This window comes from Panthera tigris, chromosome A2, assembly GCF_018350195.1.
Source record: "Panthera tigris isolate Pti1 chromosome A2, P.tigris_Pti1_mat1.1, whole genome shotgun sequence".
NCBI lineage: Eukaryota > Metazoa > Chordata > Mammalia > Carnivora > Felidae > Panthera > Panthera tigris.
In genome coordinates this window covers 150,741,773-150,757,456 of record NC_056661.1, presented here as the reverse complement: position 1 = coordinate 150,757,456, position 15,684 = coordinate 150,741,773, and the positions used below count along the sequence as shown (strand labels likewise).

The following is a 15,684-nucleotide window of genomic DNA, read 5'->3' as shown; positions in this document are numbered from 1 at the left end:
GGTGGGAAGAGGGAAAGGTAAAAAAAAAAAAAAAAAAAAATCCAAAGCATTGATTACATCGCAATTCTCCAAATAAAACTGTAACAAAAGAATAATATATGCTTAGCACTTAACACTATGGAGACCATTTCTATATATATATTTTTTGATCCTCTTCCTTCACTTGTCCATTGTGTGACGTCTATTTCTTTATGTTTAAGTCTCCATGTTAGCTGTGGCATTTCATCCTCATATGGACACACGGGAACAAAAAAAAATGGGAATAAAAAGGAGCGAGGTTATTATTCTTCTTGTGCAGAGATAAAACCGTAGATTCAGAAGCCCTTCTTCAAGAGAGTATGAGAACATGTGGATTGTTCCTTAAATCCATTAATTCCAAAATGTCTCTTTCATGGTCTCATCGCTCTGAAACTGACAGGGCTGATAAGGTGTGGGTTTCTCAAACTGGAGCATAGGCACGATAAAAGTGTCACTGTCGGGCTCCTTAATTGCACATTCCATAATAAGACTATAAAGTGCAATGGCAGAGATTTTTAAAACTGGGAGGTTTTTTTTTTTATCCCTTTTCTTTTTCCCAAGCTCCCCTGACCACCTTCCTTCTCTACAAAGGTGTTTTACCTCGTAGCGCCGATGTTCTTATAGTGACACATGAGAAGATGTTTAAAGGTCTTCTTGAAGGTGGCATTACAAAGTGCATAGCAGGCGGGGTTGATAGTGCTGTTGATGTAACAGAGCCAATAACCAATTGTCCACACTGTGTTGGGGATGCAGGGTGCACAGAAGGTGTTGATGAGCACCATGACATTGTATGGGGCCCAAGTGATGATGAAAGCCAACAGGATAGCCAAGATCGTCCTGGTCACTTTCTTTTCCCGAGAAGGAGGAGGCTTCTTTTTGGCAGGCTGCTTCGTCATCTTCACAATCTTACGAGCGACGATGTTCTGTTTTTCGTCTCCGTTCTGACCTGCAGAACCAACTAGCTCCACAGTGGTATTAGCTGGGGTACATGAGTCACCTTTTGGGGTCTTGGTGACAATTTTGATGCACGTCTGCTTCGAGTTCTCATCTTTGGAGTGGCCCAGGGAAGTGGAGACTGTGTTCTCATCCTGGGTTATTTCATCATCTCTCATATTAGAGGCTACCGCACTGACTGAGGTGGAATCATTGGAGCTCTCCTTCTCCTCTCCCTGGACACAGTTTTCAGTCACAGCATCTCTGGGGGCTTTGCCATTCTGGATTTTGTTGTGCTCCAGGCTACCGTCACTGCCAGGTGTGGTGTTGTTGTTTGGCCTCACTATCCTTCCTTGTACCAGACTTGGAGAAACTGGGTCTTGGTTGGCCACAGGCTCCTTCTTGTCCTTCTTTATCCTGCTCTTGCTGGCTCGGGATATGTGCCAGTATAGCACAGTCATGATGATCACAGGCAAATAGAAGGCTGCAATGGCGGTACCAAAGGTGACAGCAGCGTTGGAGAAAAACTGAATGTAGCATTCCCCATCCTCTACAGTCCTCACCCCTACGATGAACTGCCAGAAGAGAATGGCCGGGGCCCACAGGATAAAGGAGAGGACCCAGGCAGCTGCAATCATCATACCTGCCATTTTCGTGGTCCGCTTGACTGGGTAGGTGAGCGGTTTGGTGACACAGAAGTACCTGTCAAAGCTGATAATGAGCAGATTCATCACCGAGGCGTTGCTGACCACGTAGTCCAGGGCTAGCCAAAGGTCACATACCACAGGTCCCAAAGGCCAGTAGCCAATCACGGTGTAGAGGGTGTACAAGTTCATGGAGAAAACACCAATGATGAGGTCAGCACAGGCCAAGCTGAACAAAAAGTAATTGTTGACGGTCTGGAGGTGGCGGTTGACTTTAATGGAGACCATGACCAGAATATTCCCAATGATAGTCACCAAACTGAGGGATCCAGCCACAAGGACAATAAACACCACTTCAAATGTCTTATAAGGACTGGTCAGAGCCAGGCCATTGTTAGAGGAGTTTGTTGAGTTATTCATTTTGTGTTCTCTCAATCAGAAGCCAAGTAGCCAAACACGCATTGAAACCTACAGGGACATAGAAAAGAATGAACAGATATGACATAAACATTGCTTTAAAATATATCAGATTTCTTCCTTTTGAACCACGACTTTTTCTCCAAAATCCTCACTCTTCCCCTCCTTGTTTATTGTACCTATCTGCCCCGATTCCCCACATAAAAAGCAAAGACATTAAATGGAGGATGCGAAAGATCCTTTCAGACTGGCAATGTATTTGACGTCTGAAAACACTTTGAAAGCATCCATACCGAGATGTGGTATCTGTCTGTCCGTCTGTCATCAATCAATTTAGCTGAGTATACTACTGATGGATTAAACTAAATAAACTAGGATTATACATAAGACCTTCCAAAGCATCAAGAGGTTTCTGGTATAGACATAAAAATTAATAAACCAATGCGAGGAAGAAAGCATAAAACTTACAGTGTGGAGTGGGTGACTTTTATAGTCTATAGCATCTTTCCATCTGGTAGCTCTAAGTAAGCCTTTTTCATAGTAATACTGATACTGATTATAACCAAAATAAGATAATAATAATAACTAATTAGCCAGTACACTTCCACTAATGAGAATTATTCTTCTCTGATCTCCATTTTGCCCTTGTAGTGAGTATCGCATAGCTAACATTTCCAATATTCTATATCCTGCAAAATAAGTCATTTATTAAATGTGTATTGATAACCACATGAATTTTCTGAATGTTTTATCTTTCAAGTCACCACCAAATTTATTGTTCTACTGTTCTTCCTGCCAAATATTTGGTACAGTCAGGCTAGGATTTATATTTGTTTGTCAGAAGAGGGAACTGCAGTCCAGAAAGAGTCAGTAATTTATATAAGGTCACATATCGAGTCAATCAGAAAAATGAGCCTAGGAACAAACCTGTTTAAGAATTTACTCATTCACTTTGTCCTCACATCCCTATCGAGCAACTTCTCTGGATTAGGCATTTGATGTATGCGGGATATTCGGTGACGATTAAGACAAGTTCCCTGCCTCTGAGAGGCATATGCTCTGGGGGTAGGGATGGGCTGCTAAAGAAGCAATTATTAAAATTGAGTATACTTTCTGTTGCCAAACCCTTCAGTGTTTAGATAAACACATAATTATCATTTTTCAGATAATATCACCAAAGTCTGGTGCCAGCCTCACACATAGGAAGTTACATTTCAGCTATAGTTACAAAGATATGCAAAAAGGTCTACTCAAGGATGCTCATTCAGAAATGCTACAGTAGAAAAAAACCCCTAGAAATATTAAAAACAACTCACTGACACAGGATTGGTTAAATATATGATGGAATACCCTTACAATGGAATAGTACACAGCTGTTAAAACAGAGGTAGATATGTGTTCTGGCCTTGTTGTGGAAAGTTATACGGTTAGAAGATGATATGATCAGAGCAAGACTCAGAATGTTATAGAATATAGTTATAATTAAGCAGAAAGGCGATTACATATATGAAATGAATTTGTAGGTCTTGAGGAAACATTGAAGAGTTTAATCAAGGTAATGATGTTAATGAAATGCCACTTACCATTTGCCTTCCGAAATTATACATGAGGTGGCAGTTACTGCTCCAAGGAAAAGGCACTTACAAAGTATCATTTATTTTTGATATCATACGCTTCAGAATACCGTTCAATGCTTCCATTATGAATATATCTTGTTATAATTACACAAAATGCAGATTTTCAGGCTGACTCCAGACCTCCCGATTCAGAATTACAAGGCATGTTAGGAAACACTCGTGAAGCCACCCCTGTGTTACCTGTTTTAAAATCTGGCCCACTATGTATCATCCCACCATTGGATACCACAACTTTTTCTGTTGGCTTGGTCCTCATCCATCACATAAACATTCCCAGTGTAAGTCTTGCGTGTTACGCTTTGGAGGAAATGCTTTCTTCAATATTATATTCCTCACTGGGTATTACGGAGAGTTTGGTTTTGTTAAAGCATAACACAACAGACATCTACTGGGGGGTCTTGAAATGTATCCCCCAATAAATAAGGGGGGAATATTGCAGTTAGTAGCCCTCAGGTTTCCACCTTTGTAGATCCCCTGTTCGTGGCTTTGACCTAGGACACCGATCGATACACCCCATCTATGATTTTCCTCCTTCACTAGAAAAGCAGTGAATTTTGGCTTCTTAGTCTTTTTAGCTGTACCATCCAGCTCACTGCCTCAAATGTAACTGGTGCTCAAAAATGTTTATTGAATCAAAACAGGATTAACAATTAATATTATTAATTCAGCCTCTATTTACTTACCCAGTGGAATTGGCTCAATAGAATTTCTCTGTAACAGCACCCCCCCTTTTTTTTTTTTTGGTCATGATTCATACAACTGTTTATTCATGAAATTTATTTGAACAAAGTAATTTCACTAATCCAATCATAATTCCAATGATTCTTTATTAGCTAAGGTAACTGTAAGACAGAATCCTGACTTGCTTATAAGCTCGCTTTTGTCTGTTCATTAAATTCACTGACATATTTTGAATTGAGTTATATTTATCTGTTCACAAATCGCTCATTTTAATAAATTTTGATTGAAAAATACCAAAGATTTACCTTCTGAACGTCCTATTTGATACTTTTATATTTGTTTGTCAGAAGAGGGAACTGACATTCATTTAATAAAACATAGGACTATATTTATTTTAGTTTTAAAAAGCTTTTTGGTGACTTCCTCTCAAAAATAATGTAGAAATATAACATTTATGTTCAAAAATAAACTAGTTTGATCTTTTATTTTATGGATTAAGAAAGCATAAGAGTAAGTGATTTATCCATAGTCACATGGCTCTTGCCATCATTTATGCTAATAATAATACATGTTATTATTCTAAAATATCACAGTAACATAAAGCTGTATGATTCTATTTATTTGTTAATTTTCCTCCTTTCTCCTCTTCCCCTCTTCTTGTTTACAGTGAGCATGCATTACATCTCAACTAAAAAACAAGGGGTGCCTGGGTGGCTCAGTCAGCTAAGCATTGGACTCTTGATTTCAGCTCAGGTCATGATCTTGTGGCTCATAAGTTCGAGTCCCACATCGGGCTTTGTGCTGACAGCACGGAGCCTGCTTGGGATTCTCTGTCTCTGTCTCTGTCTCTCAAAACTAAGTAAACTTTAAAAACAACAACAACAAAACCTCCCCAAAATCAAAGAATCCAAAAAACTAAAAAACCAATAAAACAACAGTCTTAGGACTCTCAAACATATGTTATCTCACCTTCTATTAACAGCTCTATAAAATATATAAACACATCCAATCACCCCCTTGATCTGAAGACAGAAGCTGAGTCCACAGTAGGGGTTTAAGTGATCACTCTCGGTTTCAAGGTTAGTGAGCAAAAACTCTGCCACTAAAACTATCATCCTTACCTCTGAGTTAGATACTCTTTCTCAGTGTCCCTTCTGGGCAACCTCTCAGTTACCCTATGGGTAAAGAGTTACACTTTACCCAGAGGTTGCTGGCTGAGTCAGGTTCTGTCTGGGGGGCTCGGAATTCTTACCCAGGTAGACATAGCAAATCTATATAATGGTAACATACTATATAATGATAATCATATCCCCTAAATTCTCAGAGTTCTAATATTTGCTTGTTCATAGTAATGCCATATATAAAAATAGAAAGCATTTCACTTAGAAGCAAGCACAAATGTCTGAGGGATGGCATTCTTTTCTCCCCTCATGATGCACGAGCTGGGGGGGGGGGGTTGTTCCTCTCCTGTTAAAGAAAATACTTCTTTTTGTCAACCCCTTGCCTCCTCTGCTGTTTACATCTCTGTAAAAGTTTTTACTTCTGGTGTGGCATCATAGGGTTTTATTAAAGCAAAGATTGTTACATCATGGATGAAATGCCATAATCGCAACAGACTAAACAATGCAGATGACCCTCAGGATTCAACATCTTAAAACGGCAAGTGCACAGTAATCTACTTGGTATTTTACCATGTTAGTTTATGACCAAGTTTTGAAAGCATTCTGGAAATTTACAAGAAAACAATTTTCTAGCCTTAGTTTCTTTACTACTTGAGTCTCTATATGTAGCAGGGAGAAATGTATCATGGTTTCATATTAACCTTACAAAGTTGTGAGTGCTAATCTCTGCTCTGAATTATTAGCTGTGAGAGTCTGATCATGTCACTAAACACTTCCATGAAGCTTTCTTTTCTTTTTTTTTTTCAAACAGGAATATTAATAACCCTATTTTTCTTCTAGAGTTGTGGAAAACATCAAAGTGAAATCATGTCTTTGAACCATGACCTATAAATGTTAATGCAAATGCCGTTAATATTTACATTTGGTAAATGGGTATAAATTAGTCATTTTTCTTATTAGTTAACGGAAAATCGGGCGTGTGTAGACGAAATAGGGTAGGAGTGAGAACGTGTAGGATATAGTGGTAGGGGTGATACAAATGATCATTATCAAGAATACCGTTACCAAGAACATGAAATCATTAATGATAATATTGGTAATAGTTCACAGGTACTGAGCCTGATTCCTCTCCACAACAACTCCTGAGGTGACTATGACTGTGATATGCTTTTTCATACATGTTGAACTAAAGATCAAAGAATTAAGTTATTTGAGGTTCAAACCCCTGAGTTCCTGACTCCAGAGTCTGCTACAAGTATTTATTGTTTGCCTGAGGAACAATCTTACTCGGCAGCCAATATGTGCCCCAAATATTTATTACTCTAACCTGCCATGACTAAGTCTTTTTCCCCAAATTCAAGCTGGGTCCTTGGTTTACACAACAGAGGATCATCTTGTCCAGGCTAAAATTGTGACTTTGGACAGGACGTGTTCACAATAAGATACAGAATAGTAAGTATGATTCCTGATTATGTAAATACATGACATTTAAGATTTAAAACATTTTCCTAAAAGCAATCATCACAAAAAACACGTCACCATGTGAATTAATATAGAACCTCTCACAGAAGTATTCATATCAGTTACACAGAAGTTCTAAACATTTACAATAATATTTTTCTGAAGTTAGAGGGAATGCTAACTAAAACAACTAAAAAAATAAATTCTTATGTGTATTTAGACACACAATGGAAATTAAATTTAAAAAATGGGATTTTCTCCATACTCTGCCCAAGCCAGGCAGCATGCCAGATATAAGATGGTCTCTTGGTAAGTGTGGCCACAGTGTAATAAGCTAATCATAAATTAATCAATACGTGAGGAACCTAAGTGTTAGAATTTTTTGCATGTTATTTTATTTAATTATCACAACAACCCTTAAAAGAATTATCATCTTTTTCAGTTGTACAGATGACAACTGATGAGACAGCCAGCAAGTACTGAGGCCACGGATGGAATTTAGGCATCTGGCTCATAGGGCCATATTCTTCCCACTATGTTACACCGTGACACCAAACTTGATTGAATAAAAAAAAGAAAGTTTTCTAGAATGAGAAAAGTCAGCAAAAAAAAAAAAAAAAAAAAAAAAAAAAAAAGGAGCGGGGGTAGTCCACGATTGATAACTGGAATCCAGAGAGAAGATATGTAATTATACAGCAAAATTTCAGAACAAGAAATCAAGAGGAATTCACATGAAGTTGACTTTATAATTGTTTATATTTATTTAACTTGTGTTTTTAAAATGTAATCTCGGTGTATGTTACTTTTTATAGATTTCTAATTTCTGCTGCCATTTGAACACATTACCAAAAATGGCAGGGTGTTCTGAGGGCTCTTTGTCCGTGTCTTTCGCACTGAGCTCTGAGACACAGCCTCGCTGTTGAGCAACCACGAGGGATGAAATCATCAATCCTCACCGGGGGTGCCTGAAAGTCCTTCAACTGCTACAGCAGTTCAGGCCCCTGGCACCGTTTTAACTTGGACATGTCGGGGCTAAACACGCAATCGGTCTTGAGATAATTAAAAGTTTACTTCAACAATATGATGCCTAGATATCTAGCTTTCAGTAAAAAATATTGCTATTAGAAAAAACTTGAAAAACATAAGGATGATACCATCTAGTATCGTGGTGAAACATGAGACCCTCATTGGGAGCAAGACTGCCTAGTGAGCAGAGACTTTCCCTTCATCTCCTCTCTGCCTTAAGAGTGAGACGTGGTAATCTGACGCTGTGTTATCATCAATTAGAAAGCAAATGGAGCTCCTTTATTTGCAATTTATATATTTAAAAACACATATAACCTATTATATAATAATCTGGTGAATGAGATTCTAACTATAAAATTTCCCTGACATTGGAGACATGACCATTGGGGCATAAAGTCTATATTCTGTTTTAGATCTTCTAAACATTCAGTGCATGCCGTTAGTTTATAAGTGGCATCGGTAGAGGTATTTAATAGGCTTTGAGATTGTTCCTACATCAGTGACCAATCACTCCTGCCGTGAACGATGGAGGGAAAAAGAAAGAAAGGCAAGAGAAATGGGGAGAGATTTTAAGGGATTCTGAGGAACAAAGTCCCCTTTCTTTAAAGACAGTCTCAGTTTTGATACTGATGCAGTAGATGATAAAACACAGTTTGCTCATATTGTGATGACCCCCACAAATCTTGAATGTCTCTCCATTTTACTTATGAGCAAGGAGAGTTCTAGACTGGGGCTCAGAGGATAGGGTAGCTCTGACAGCAGAATACTGACATTCCACATTCTAGCATTTTGACAACATCAGGCAGAAATGGAGTAAATTTCCACTCTTCCCGCCCCCCCTCCCCCAATTTTTATAAGGCTTCCCTTTAGCCAAGGGACACATTAGGAGTGAGTATACAGATCAAGAGATTTTTCATGAGCTCCTGAATTTTACTATGTGAGCTGCTGTGGTGGGTTGGGGGCCACAGGAGCAACAGGGGCCCTGCTCGGAAACCAGGGCTATCTCTGTTTGTTTTTAAAAATTTATTCTAAAGCACCTTATTGAATTTCTGTCCCGAACAGACCTGCAGATGCCTTGAAGGGCTTTGGAAGGTGGAAGTGAAGGAGAGAATGACCAAACACAATCGAACACATTCTTGTCCACAAGGAGCTTATAACTTTAGGGAGACATACATTGCTGATGGGATTTCCAGCTACCTAAAAAAACTCTGGGCCAATATACTGACACGTGTCAAGATTCAGAATCCATGGAGGAAGGCTGGGCAGATGGGGTGAAACAATACATAAAGCTTCCTGGATGCTTTTCCTAGCAGATCTATTTTCTCTGTCTCTTTTTCTCCTTCCTCTCACCATTTGTTTATGTGGGACATTTACATATTTTAAATATATATATATATACACACACACCATATAGGTATATATGTGTATATATAATATATATTATATATGTGTATATATAATATATATTATATATGTGTATATATAATATATATTATATATGTGTATATATAATATATATTATATATGTGTATATATAATATATATTATATATGTGTATATATAATATAGGTATATGTATATATAATATATAGGTATATGTATATATAGAATAAATATAATATAGGTATATATGTGTGTGTGTGTGTGCATATATATATATATATATATATATATATTTACTGTGTTCTCAAGATTCTGCATTCTATTGCATTTCTCAGAAAAGTGCAATATACTCATGGTGGGTGTTCACTCCAGTGACTGAGCCTGACAACCTGTAGGTTCCAAAACATAGAATGCAACTTAGCCATCAAGTCACCTGCGCTGGGTTTTTAAGTCTATCTCAGAGGATATGTCACAAGCATTTTGGAAGCAACATGTAGAGTTTAGAAAACTTCAGCACAGAACTACAGACTTTACCAGATATGCATCACGTAAAATATCTGAAAAAAGAAAACCACACTTAAATTGCATTTATCAAGCTGCACCCTTAAGGTTTGTGCATTTTACTGTATGCAGGTTGTACTTTTTAAATTTAATTTTATTTTTTTAAATGTTTATTTTTGAGAGAGAGACAGAGCATGAACGGGGGAGGGTCAGAGAGAAAGGGAGACACAGAATCCGAAGCAGGCTCCAGGCTCTGAGCTGTCAGCACAGAGCCCGATGCGGGGCTCGAACTCATGAACCGTGAGATCATGACCTGAGCCGAAGTCGGTCGCTCACCTGACTGAGCCACCCAGGCGCCCCATGCAGGTTGTACTTTTGTAAAAAGGTAAAAAATGTAACAGCAAATGGTAGAAACAGAGTGAAAGTGGCAGAAACAGCAATCTGACCCCCACACCAGTATAAATACAAGAGAATTCATGATTTTTTCCAATGTAAAAACCTTACGGAACCTCCCATCCCTTATTGCAATGTACACATTTTGCAGTTTTGGCTAACTGTCAAACGTACTATTCTTAGTGACGCTGGACAGACGTGCACTCCGTGTTCGCCAGACTATCCTTTTCCTTTCTTCAGAACACATCCTAAACAACGCTTACTCTAGAAAAATGTCCCAAGAGGCAAAGAGACCTTAACGTGACTTAACCAGTATCTAGTCCTTGCCGTTGGGTCCATGGTACATTTTAGCGATTTTTTCCACACACTGACATCCTCCTGCCGAGGAGAAAAAGAGGTCTGGACAATTATAAACAAAACGCACTATGGGATAAACCATTCTTTTGACTTTTCGAAGTGAAGTTCCTTCTAAGTAAGCACTGGGGCCCCCTCCCTCTTCTGTCCTAGGAATCTGACAGAACTCAGTATTGAGGATGACCATAATCTCATAAATGGTGCTGACTAAACACAGTGCTCTAGAGCAAACAGCAGCAATGCTAGAGAAAGCCCTCTGTCTAAAGGTTATTATGCGCTGACAAGGAAGAGTGAAAGGAAAATGGAAGCAATCCTCAGAGAGCTACTGGAAGTTGTATATGATTAGGCAGCTGTATTTGAGTCGATGTCTGTGTCTTTCTTATCTTCAGAAGTTGGAAATTTGTATAGTCGGCTTTTTTTCATTTTGTTCTGTTTTTTTTCCCCCTAAAGTCGGCAGGCTGCTGGTTTAATAACTCTAAATTAGTTAATTCATTGCTTTGAATTAAACATGTGAATCAAATTTGCAGAGGATTTGAGGCTTGTTATGACTCTGATAGAAAATTCTAGAATGAAAGCCCTTGTTCTAGAGAAGCTGAGCAATTCCAAACAATGCATCCCTTTAGGGATCCTTTTCAATGGTGCACGTGCCTTCTGCTGGAAGCTGAGACAGAACATAAGGCAACACGGAGCTTTGGATAGTAAGTAGGTCAAGGACAGGTTTGAAAAGAGAAGTAAAAAATCAGTTTAGGGTCAGGGAGAAGCTAAGAGAGTTGTAGGTTAATATTTTTCCTTTGAAGGGTAGACTCGAATAGTTAAGAATTAATGGGACCAGAAATTGTGAAAAGATTAAAGGGCACACATAGAAGTGAATTTCCTTCTTCTGAATTTCCATCTTATGACAGGTAAGTAGAGAAAAGGACACTTAGTTGTACTTAGGAATCTATATTTATTGTAAGCACATCTCTAACATTACATTGCTTAAGGACAAAAGGCAAAAGGAAAAAAAATATCGTTGCTCTTTTCATGAAAATATACACATGAAAAGTAAAGTTTATGTTGAGGTATAATTTTCCTCTTCAAATAAATAAATGTACCCATAAATGTAAGTTTAACAGGCAGAATCATTCTTCTGGTAACAACACCTAGAATTTAAGTAGAATCCCAAGTAATGAATTCACCTCCATGAAGGGTAAATCTGTGTCCTTCAACTTTTCAATGACAGAAATGACACAGGCCTCATATACTTATGATTCATATCAGATTCAATGAAGCTATAAAAATAAAATAGTAATGAGGTATACAGAGTAATGGGCAGCAACTATTTTTATTGTTTCCAATCGAAAGACAACATGATTGTGTCCTTAGAGTCTGATTGCAGCCTATTTCTAGAACTGAGCAAAATGACCACCGTGTTATCCCACTCAAATGTGAGAAATGAGAGCACGGAGAAGATTAAAGTCTTTACTAAATGATCTAATGGCAATTGAGATGGGGACACATAAAAAGCTGCATCAACTCAGCAAAGATTTTTGTATCTAAAGCACTAATTTGGAGTTTCAAGCAAGTTGGTTGGAGAGAATCAAGGATTTTATGTGCTAAATCAGGACAGTCAACCCTTCTACCTTACCGCAACAAACCCACTTTCCTGGTGATAACCACGGGGACCACGCCATATTGAATGCCTGTCGTGTACATCATCACTGCTACCTCATCGTCCCTTCCTCTACCCTCCCCTCTTCAGACACCATCAGCTCAAGCCTATTTCCGTATTTAAGGAGCTAACTCTCCCGCCCTTCAGACTCTAAACATTTAGGAAAATCCGATCTCTCACTCTGACTGCGCTAGGATTTGCCAGCCCTGTTCTTCTCCCCCAGGAGGCAGGTTCTCTGTTGACTGTGCCCAGGAGGAGACGGACGACAAAGTGACACCTCCCTTCTCGAATTACAGCCGTCTTGGCTGGTAAATATCCCCGGCACGCTTTACAGGCCCCACCTTGTCATCCAAGAAAAAGCAGCTGAACTTCAGGCGGTTCACGGTATAGTGGTATTGAAATACCATGTCTGTACCTGAATAGTGCATGAGAAGGGGAGATCTCCAGATAGACAGGCTGTGCAGTGACTGTCCTGCAGGGTGGGATGTTTGTTCCAAGTACAACTGTACCGTCAGCAAAGCAGTTGCGGTCTGTGTTCTCTCGGGGCAGGACTATACGCAGCAGGACTTCCGGGAGAATGTGTTAGAGTAGAATTCTGTGGTTAATTAAGCCCCCAAACAACTCAAAGTGAAAGGAAACAGGACGCTGAGAGAATATATCCTGGACTCCCTCATCTAGCCACTGTGTGTATTAGCTGATGAGGAAAGGGTAATGACACATTGAAGAAGAAAAGGAGGAAATAATGCTTCTGCTCTTAAGAAGTCTCAGTCTAGGGGCACCTGGGTGGCTCAGTCGGTTAAGCCTGCAACTTCCACTCAGGTCACGATCTCCCAGCTCATGAGTTCGAGCCCCACATCAGGTTCTGTGCTGATGGCTCAGAGGCTGGAGCCTGCTTCGAATGCTGTCTCCCTCTCTCTCTCCCTTCCTCCTCTCTCTCTCTCTCTCAAAAATAAATAAAGATTGAGGCACCTGGGTGGGGTTAAGTGTCTCACTCTTGGTTTTGGTTCAGGTCACAATCTCGTGGTTTGTGAGGTCAAGCCCTGCATCAGGCTCTGTGCTGGCAGCACGAAGCCAGCTTGACACTCTCTCCCTCCCCCTCTCCCTGCCCCTCCCCTGCTCACTCTCTCTGTCTCTCAAAAATAAATAAGTAAACTTAAAAAATATTAAAAAAAACCCAAATAAATATTTTTAAAAATTTTTAAAAAGAAGGTCTAAGTCTAAAGAAACTCAACAATATAATTTCCTCTTTAAAATTTTTTTTAAAAATGTTTTTATTTATTTTTGACACACAGAGAGATTATGAGCAGGGGAGGGGCAGAGAGAGAGGGAGACACAGAATCTGAAGCAGGCTCCAGGCTCTGAGCTGTCAGCACAGAGCCCGACGCGGGGCTCGAACTCACAGACTGTGAGATCATGACCTGAGCCGAAGTCAGACGCTCAACCGACTGAGCCACCCAGGAGCCCCTAATATGTGGTTCTAACCAACCAGTAGAGCATTAAAAAAGAAAGGAACGAAGCGTGAACTGTATTTCTCATTCCCCCTCCCCCAATAAGGAAGTAAGTTGCAGCAAGTTTTAATTTTGTATCCAATGCACTTTTATTATCTGTTTCAATTCATCTTCAGCATTAGGAAGCCCCATGACCATTGTATGGTATCCCGATTCTTACACTGAGATGGTCAGAAGCTTCTACCTAACCTTCTAGGAACTTCAGTCTGAGAATTAGCGACTGGGGCGCCTGGGTGGATCATTTGTTTAGCGTCTGGCTCTTGGTTTTGGCTCAGGTCACGATCTCACGGCTTGTGGGTTTGAGCCCCACGTCAAAGGCTTGGGATTCTCTCTCTGCCCCTCCCCAGCTGTTTCTCTCTCTCAAAATAAATAAACTTGTAAAAAATAATAAAAATAACAATTAGTGACTAATTCTCTTCCTCACTTCCTCTATTTAACATTCCTGCTGTACAACAGGTATATAGCCAGTGATGCCGGAACAGTGTTCTTTGGCGACAAATTATACTTATACTGAGCACAGCAGAGTGTAGAAATCTGTGGATCACTATGTTGTACACCTGAAACTAATGTAACATTGCGCATCAACTATACTCAAATAAAGAACTTTAAAAATTAAATAAACCTTTCGCTGTAGATCTAGGAAAGATTATTTAGCAACTCTGTACTTAACTGTTAGCTGAGAGTGATCAGTTTATTTTGGAGGAGAATATTATCTAAGGAACTAGGAAAAATTTCTGCCCCGACATAAATTAAGAACAAAAAACGAAACTGTGAAAGAGATTTCTTGTTAACAAATACAAAAGTAGCAAAATTCCATTCTATGTCAAATTGTGAGTGCTTAGAGCAACATGGTCACATGATCTGTGAAAATGCGTAACATTAACCTGTGACTTACATTTACCATGTTACTCGAAGTGCTGTTTAAAAAACCAAGTATTGGGGCGCCTGGGTGGCTCAGTCAGTTAGGCGTCGGACTTCGGCTCAGGTCATGATCTCACGGTCCGTGAGTTCGAGCCTCACGTCAGGTTCTGTGCTGACAGCTCAGAGCCTGGAGCCTGTTTCAGATTCTGTGTCTCCCTCTCTCCCTGCCCCTCCCCTGCTCCTCTGTCTCTAAAATAAATAAACATTAAAAAAACAAAACAAAAAACCCAACTATTTTGGGGGGGCGCACCTGGGTGGCTCAGTTGCTTAAGCGTCTGACTTCAGCTCAGGTCATGATATTGCTGTATGTGAGTTTGAGCCCCGTGCTGGGCTCTGTGCCGACACTGCAGAGCCTGCTTTAGGTCCTCTGTCTCCCCTTCTCTCTGCCCCTATCCTGCTCATGCTCTCTCTCTAAAAAGAAATACTTAATAAATAAACATTTTTTAAAAAAATAAATAAAAAATAGGGGCGCCTGGGTGGCTCAGTCGGTGAAGCATCCAATTTCGGCTCAGGTCATGATCTCACAGATCGTGAGTTCAAGCCCCGCATCAGGCTCTGAGCTTGCTTCGGATTCTGTGTCTCCCTCTCTCTCTCTGCCCCTCCCCTCGTCACAATCTGTCTCCCTCTCTCAAAAATAAACATTAAAATTTTTTTACAATAAATATTAAATTAAAAAACACTATTTTTAAAATTTCATTTTAGCGGTTTTGCTTTATAAAGGAAGGTAAAATTGAAGGTAAATACATTATAACAATAACAGCAACAGGACAGAGTGTTTGTTCTGCCCTGTGCTAGTTTTCTTGAGTCTTTGCAGACCTTTGCTTGCCTTACCTGTGCGTATTTCTCGTGACTTCTCTACTCTCTTTATGCAAATCCTTATCTTCTATCTGCATTGCTCTCTCCCTCAGCATCCTATCTTCAAGGAGTGCAGGCCCAAGTTGTCTAGGGAACCCCCAGAAGAGACCAATTTCCCAGTCTCTAATGTCACGTTCGTCTTCTGCCAGGACTGGCTCGAAGTAAGACACTTAGATTTAT

General features: G+C 39.6%; 1 protein-coding gene across 2 annotated transcripts in view; it reads right to left on the bottom strand.

The window, feature by feature from the left end:
• Positions 1–428: 428 nt before the first annotated feature.
• Positions 429–15,684, bottom strand: part of CHRM2 (cholinergic receptor muscarinic 2) — a 33,312-nt gene continuing 18,056 nt past the window's right edge. Inside the window, exons 1-2 of one of the 2 annotated variants that reach the window (XM_042973168.1) lie at positions 5,452–5,500; positions 429–2,063 (exon numbers count right to left, since the gene is read on the bottom strand). In XM_042973168.1, coding sequence (XP_042829102.1) covers positions 615–2,015 — 1,401 coding nt within the window. In that variant the 5' untranslated portion in view covers positions 2,016–2,063; positions 5,452–5,500 and the 3' untranslated portion in view covers positions 429–614. Of the gene's footprint in view, positions 2,064–5,451; positions 5,501–15,684 lie in introns of those variants that run through there. The other variant, XM_042973161.1, reaches the window with a different exon arrangement.